Source organism: Nicotiana tabacum, chromosome 19 (assembly GCF_000715075.1).
Source record: "Nicotiana tabacum cultivar K326 chromosome 19, ASM71507v2, whole genome shotgun sequence".
Taxonomy (NCBI): Eukaryota; Viridiplantae; Streptophyta; class Magnoliopsida; order Solanales; family Solanaceae; genus Nicotiana; species Nicotiana tabacum.
This window is the reverse complement of record NC_134098.1, coordinates 147,576,408-147,584,098: the sequence shown is the minus strand read 5'-3', so window position 1 is coordinate 147,584,098 and position 7,691 is coordinate 147,576,408. Positions and strand designations below refer to the sequence as shown.

At 38.0% G+C, this 7,691-nt stretch overlaps 1 protein-coding gene across 1 annotated transcript; it reads right to left on the bottom strand.

The window, feature by feature from the left end:
* Nucleotides 1–4,655: 4,655 nt before the first annotated feature.
* On the bottom strand, nt 4,656–6,425 carry LOC107831852 (xylulose 5-phosphate/phosphate translocator, chloroplastic). The gene has a single exon (XM_075238863.1). It carries the CDS (start codon nt 6,155–6,157, stop codon nt 4,886–4,888), a length of 1,272 nt encoding a protein of 423 aa, XP_075094964.1. The 5' UTR covers nt 6,158–6,425; the 3' UTR covers nt 4,656–4,885.
* Between the last annotated feature and the right edge of the window lie 1,266 nt (nt 6,426–7,691).

Sequence of the window (7,691 nt, the reverse complement as noted above, 5' to 3'; positions counted from 1 at the left end):
CTGGCAGGCCTATCGAACCTACTTCTGTTCATCAGCCCCCGGGACCCTTGACCTCAATCACTTCTTTTGTTATTCTGCCCGATGTTATGTCTCGATTCACTAACTTTGTGGCTTCCGTTGTACGGTTGGTATCGATCCTCGATCGGACCTCGTTCTCAATTAGTATCCCTTCGAACAACGGGTTCAGACCCCAATTGATCATCTTCGACCCTAATTTTTTATTAGTACTGATTGTGCACGTCGGCCCACGTGATGGCTGGGTATTCGATTAGGTTATGCTTTAACCGCCATGAAGCCGTCGAACTTCATTCGTTCAAACCTTGAGTGAAAGCCTGAACAGCCCAATCGTCCGTGACTGGTGGCAAGTCCATTCGTTCCATTTGAAAACGAGATACGAACTCCCTCAGCATCTCGTTATCCTTTTGTCTTACCTTGAAGAGGTCCGATTTCCTTGTTGCAACTTTTATGGCGCCGGCATGTGCTTTCACAAAAGAATCTGCTAACATGGCAAATGAGTCGATGGAATTTGGTAGTAGGTTGTGATACCAAATCATTGCCCCCTTCGAGAGGGTCTCTCCAAATTTTTTTAACAACACGGATTCGATTTCACCGTCTTCTAAATCATTGCCCTTGATGGCACAGGTGTAAGAAGTGACGTGCTTGTTGGGATCGGTCGTTCCGTTATATTTGGGATTTCGGGGATACGGAATTTTTTGGGGATTGGTTTCGGGGCTGCGCTCGAGGGAAAAGGTTTTTGCACGAATTTTTTCGAATCCAACCCTTTTATCATTGGTGGAGCTCCCGGGATCTGATCGACCCTAGAGTTATAAGTTTCTACTTTTTTATCGTTGGCTTCGACTCGCTTTGTGAGTTCCTCGAGCAATTTAGCAATTTCGGGAGTAGTCCCCGATTATTGCTCATTTGACTTCACTATAGCTGGCTCCATTCTGTGGGTGATTTCTCGAGGTGGATTGGGCTTCGGCCTGCTTTGTAGCTGGGTTTGGCTCTGCAACTGAGCTATTGCTGCCTGTTGGGCTTGCAACATTTCGAAAATCATACGCAAGCTAACACCGTTTTCCTCGACGTTATGGGTATCTCGAGCTGCAGATCGAGTACCACCATGAATGCTATTCTCGGGTTCAGCATGTAGGTTCGCTTTAATGGCTACATGTGAATTGATATCTATTGGTGCTCCGATTCGAGCTCCAACGGCGTTTACAAGTGGTCTTTCGATACTGGGTGTCAAGTTGTTGTTTTCGTCCTGAAGACCGGCTTCGTTGTCGATTGGTGAAGCCATTTGATTGGTGGTCAGTCGTAGCTACTTCGAAATTCAAGATTTTTCCGGAAACAAGCGCAAAACACAATGGCGTATTTTTTCAGATTCGTATCAAATAACCACTGCTATCCTTAGCCCCACGGTGGGCACCAAACTGTTTACCCAAAAAATGGATAGAGTTGAATTTGTATGTAGTTCTAAGGATACGTGGTGCAACTCAATACAAATCGTAGAGATAAATAGAAATACCCAATATGGATCGCAAAGAATGCTAAATAGATAAGATTGCAAAGAAGATGAAATTTAGGACTAAACAAATGGAATCAATTTAAAACACTTGAAAGAACAACTCTTCACTATGGGAGAATATGGTATTTGGATTACAATATAAGCATAAAAACCTCCCTCTACCGAAATGATAACCATCCATTTTATAGTAGAGGGATCTTACTTTAGATATAATTAAAAATACATAGTGGCAGACCCATGATAAATCAACTTTTTCACAATTCCTGCCGAGATTCTCTCCTCTAGTGGGATTGCAATGACTCTTGTCTATGAGCTCGATATTGACTTGAGTTTTAGGTCTTGACTCGAGCTCTCGATCTTGGCTTGAGCTCGATTCTGACTTGGACCCTTGAATTGATTCGAGATCGATGTTGGTCGGCCTCTGGATCATGAGCTCGATAACTTCACTTTGCATCATAGCTCGATTTGGATTCGGGCTCGATAAGGATATCGGCCCCTCGGGCTCGAAGCTCGTTTGTACCATCTTCAGAACCCGTCTCGAAGTCTTGCTTCGATCGATTATGTTTCGAAGTCGATCGATCATACGAAGGCTGAAATCTATTTCGACCGTATACACATAGCTTCTCATAATATTATATTATATCTAATAATTTTTTTTACTTTCCTTTCCAAGCAAAGAACGTGAACCTAGTTTTAGAAAAAAACATCATTAACGTTTTGATTTAGTTTGCTCTCTTTTATTTTTTTCTTTTTTGCTTATCTGAAATATAATCACGATTACAAGTTTGGTTAATAGAATATAACTTTAACCCGTGAAAATCCAAAATATGAACTTAAATATTTCAAAACCGTTTCAAACCTACCCATAACACCCATGTAATCATTTTAACGCTAGATCAATAGGCCAATGTCTGAGCTTAACTTTCTATGCGCACAATCTGTATAGCTACTTGTGCAAAAACTGAAGAACCAATGCAAATTACTCCGCTCGTTGACCGACTGTAACACCTTTTGGACCAAGTTAGCATTTTGCTTTTAACTTTGCGCTGATCCAACACATTGTCTAGGTAAGAGAGGTAAACTCCAGAAATTTCTCGTTCTGGATCTTTAAGAGGAAAATGCCAAACATCAAATGTGACTCCTCATAATATGTTTAGTATTGGATCCAGAATTTTAAGTTTATGGGTTCCTTTAAGTTAATATACAATCATAACTGGATTACCGGACTGGGTTCCAAGCTAAATATTCTTATATATCTAATAAATTTTTTAATACAAATACCGGATCTAGACAAAAGTTACTGAGTTCACGGGAACCCATATCTAATTCACTGGATCCGCCCCTGCACTCGGGAGTCATTTGGTTTGAAGACAAGTTATGCTTGGATTAGTTATCCTAGTATTATATTTTATTGATTGTTTGGTATGTTGTATTAATCCTGAAATTGTCAATTTTACTGTTTTATCCGGGGTAACTTATCCTGTGATTACTATTCCACCCTCTGGCATGTATAAGTTGTTCTGGTGTTATTTTTAATCATGGGATAATTTATCCCATGATTAGTAACCAAACAAGGGATAAGGCGGTACTAACTTTTGATACAAGGACTATTTTTGCTAATCCATCATACCAAACAACCCCTTAGTAGTGATCTTCAGAGGCACTAAACATTGACTCAGGAATATTAGCTTAAGACCACTATAGTCAAATATTTTTTCTTGGAGCACTTAATCAAGGTAGTGAAATATTCATAAACTCTGCATCACAATTAACCTCAACCATAGTACCATTCCTTTCAGTAACCATAGTCAACCAAGCTAAAGACTGGATCTACAGCAGGCATCAGTTACTGGCTTACAAAACACTATCTTTGTTAAAATCACCAAGCAACTGCTTGCACTTAATGAAAGACAATTATTCATTCCAGAGCTATCTGATACTACAGGAAGTAAAATGACATTTTTTGATAAGTATTAGAGGCTGACAAATTTTAGACCATAATTCTCATAAATGTGATAATTGTTAAATATAGGGCTGGTTATTTGATGTTCAGAAGAACTGCTTTTCCCACTTCTTTCCTACCAGCCTATCTCTCAGGTAGCTAGAGAAGAGAGATATAACTCCTTCCTCTTTCTCATTGTCGCAAAGTATCTCCGACTATATCGTATACTTTCTTGACAAATCAAATGACATCATTTTTGGTTCAAAGATATCAAGTAATGTTGGAGGTTAAAGAAATCATGTCACAAAATGCCTACTACCAAAAGGTGAAAAAAGAAGAAGGCAATAGCACAATATAATAAGTTTGACGAATACCAGCCACTTGAAAGCGCTGCACTTAGAGATTTGAAATCTGCTAAATGTTCATGTCAATCATGGGACAGAAGTATGTTTCAAAAGGAGCTACAGGCTTAAGGTGCATATTTTTCACAGCAGAGAAGGAGTTCAAGAATCATTGAAAGCAATAACTAAATGGTTGAGATGTCACAACAGTAAAGTCATTTGTACTTAATTCTGACAAGAGCAAGCAATTATGCAATACAAATCAAATGCGAATTTATATAGATCATAGCACTTGCTATTACTAAATAACCTTTGTTTTTAATTCATTGTAGATAAGCTTATCACTGACATTATAACATCCATCCTCAGAGAAATATCTCTTTCATTGTTTATATTGCTAAAGCAACATAGCACCATCTTAGGTACAATAATCACATCATTTTTCTATGTCACATAATATACAATGACCTTGTAATAGAAACATAAACATCTATACATCTATGAGACTATGACTACTCAAATAAAACACACACAAACACACTCATACACAAAATTAATATGCTAAGTTGCTAACTTTGATATAATATTCACGAATCCATTCACAAATAAGTCGGTTCTACACGATTTAGTTGGGGTGCCGGGGAGGTAGAGGCATCCGCATGCATACTGTTTCAACAAATAAGGAACCCAATAAGACTAGCTGTAACCTAAAATTACACAAATTCAAGCATGCATTATGTCCTTTTGACATTAGTAATGTCTTATATGTGTTCATTTCTGCAGAACTGAGCCTACAATAATAATTGGAAACATGTAAGCAGGATAAGTTTGATAGAACAGCAAGGTATCCACCTAAACTCAATCAAAATCGATTTGGAACATCATCGCCGAAGTTTCAGAGAGATAGACTCAAGTATAAGCCACTAGATAAACCATGGAAACAAAAAGGCAATACAGTGAAAAGGAGGCATACATCAGACAGGAAATCCTGGAATTGATAAAGTTTCTTTTTTGAAGTAAGAAAAATCAATATCCATCGATCAAAAGTGCCTGAGTCCTACAGAAACAACCGTCTTCCTATTCCTTCTTTTCCACTGCCTCTTTCTTTGGTTTTTTAGCCGTTGCCTGTGAGTACAAGAAAGTTCCAAATATGGCAATAGCGGAGCCAAGTGCATTTAGAGGCCTGACTGGATTCCTGAATACCAACACAGTGGCGACAATCACCACCACTCTCTTCATTGTATTACCCACCGAAAACGTCAGGGGACTAATATCATCCAGCGCTTGGTAAGAAGATTGGTTATATAGATGGTAGAAAATTCCGGATAAGAGAACCCATATATAAAATGTAGAAGGTTTTCCTATAGTTGCAAGAGCTTTGTGATAACCTGTGACCCATTGGGAACCTTCCACAAACACTGCTACTGGAAATAGATAAAACAATGATATTATACTTATCCAACCATACAGGTTCAAGCCATCCACTTCCTTAAAATTCTGTAAGCTCCTTTTCGAATAAATGTTGCGAAGAACAAACCCGACATTACTGATCATAGCACCGGACAAGCCCCCAATATTGAAGGACACTTCAGTAACAGCAGCCAAAGAGCAACCAAAGACAATAGGAAGAATTGAAAGCCAGACTGCTAGAGGATATGTATCACCAAGAAATGACGAAAACACAACAGAGAAAACAGGTTCTGCAGACTTAATAACATGAGTGAAAGAAACAGCCACTTTAGAAAATGAAACACAAGCTGAGATATGGCCTATAGTGTGAAACAAGGCAGGTCCAAGAAGGGCAATGATGAATGATTTGTTTATCTTTGGACAAGGTTGCAGCTTAAAAGACCACAGAATTAACATCCAAACAGAACCACAAAATAGCTGGAAAGAAGCAAGAAGCCATGGATAAGGAAAGATGTTCAATACCTTCTTGTTATATATGTTAAACACAATGTTCTGAAAGTACCACAGACCAAAAATGAGAGCCAGTTTCATATTCACTTTAGGCTTTGAAGCTTCAATCTCCCCATCTGGGCTCACTTCTTCTGGGGTTCCAGAGGCTGCTTCAAGTATCTGAGTTTTATTTCTTGAAGAAAATCCAAATGGGTGTCTCAAGATTTTGGAAAAATCCAATCTTGATTGAGAGATCTGAGAACTGGGATTTGCAGAACACGTAAAAGGGTGGCCATTTCTAGAACCAGAGGGTTTGGTGAAAGGGAGAGCAGGAGAGCACAAATCTCTCAGCTTTTGGTTTCTGCTTACCAGATTTGGATCAAAAGAGTACTTGAGGAGGGATTTGGAGAGAGTGACATTAGTGGATGGAAGAAGATTTAAAGTGAGCATCTTTGAATGAACAAAGCAGATTATGGAACACAAAAAAGCAAGAAACTTTAAAGCAAATAAAGATATGGGACAAGATATTTGGGCAACAAAGGTACAAATAAACTCTCAAATGTTTACCTGGTGGCCGCCACCTACCACAACCTAGGGACACTGACAGTTGTGTTTGAACACAGATTCACAGTTTGTTCCGTGAAACGAAGTTCTAATTTACTTCTTTTTTTCCTCTCCCCTTTTTTGTCTTTTTCCTCCCACAATTTAACAAGTGTCTCGTTCTGTCCCAATATGTCTGCCCTTCTGAATAATAATTTTGTCCTCCAACAATACAACCATGACTAACTATTAATATTATTGTAATAATATTAAGATTATTTATCAAATATTTATAAATAATTAAATAATGCTTTATATATATATATATATATAATATATATATATATATATATATATATATGGAAAAAATTTATTGAGTTCACGTAAATTCATAGCGAAATCCTCTACATCTACCCCTAAATGAAATACTTTTGAATATTCTTGATTTCAAGCAATAGAATAGAAAGAGAGAAGAAAAAAAGAATTATTCTAGCATGAAAGTCAAAATTAGAGCTAATTTTATATATGTGATGACCCAAAAGGTTATTTTTAAATTGAATAATTAATTATGTGTTCTAAGATCTTGAAAAAACACTATTTATCATTCCTCGACTTGCGTGTGCAGTCCGTATAATTTTCCGAAAAGTTTTCATATGAAAAATTGATTAAAATGTGAAATAGAGCCTTAAAACTCAATCGAGTTGACTTTGGTCAATATTTTGAACAAACGGGCTCGGATCAGTATTTTAACAGTTCCAGTAGGTCTGTATCGTGATTTGGGACTTGAGCTTGCCCGAAATTTAATTTGGAGGTCCCTAGCTTAAATTATCGCCAGTTGGCGAAAACTAGAAGCCTAAAGGCTTAAAGATTTCAAAGTTTAACCACAAATTGACTTTTATTAATATTGGGGTCGGAATCCAGTTCTAAAAAATTTCATAGCTCCGTTATGTCATTTATGACTTGTGTGCAAAATTTGAGGTCAATCATACTTGATTTGATAGGTTTCGACATCGAATGTAAAAGTTGAAAATTCTTAAGTTTCATTAAGCTTGAATTGGGGTGTAATTTATGATTTTAGCATTGTTTGATGTGATTTGAGGTTTCAAATAAGTTCGTATGATGTTTTAGAACTTGTTGGTGTATTTGGTTGAGGTCCCGAGAGCCTCGGGTGAGTTTCGGATGGTTAACGGATCAAAAGTTGGACTTAAACAGCTGCTGCAATTTTTATTCTGCTGGAAATTCGGGGGCAGAAATCGAAGGCCGAGGACCGAAGGCCGAGGATCGAGGTCATGATCGAGGGCCATGATCGAGTCCGAGGATCGAGGGCCGAGGGTCGAGGCCGAGGATCGAGGGTCGAGGGCAGCGTGGACAAAACTGTAAGTTATAAAGCAGGGGATTTCGTCCCATTTTCCATTTTTGACAAATTTGAACTTGGGGAGAGGCG

Excerpts from the sequence above, each read along its gene's own strand:
- LOC107831852 (XM_075238863.1), bottom strand. The coding sequence starts at position 6,157 with ATGCTCACTTTAAATCTTCTTCCATCCACTAATGTCACTCTCTCCAAA.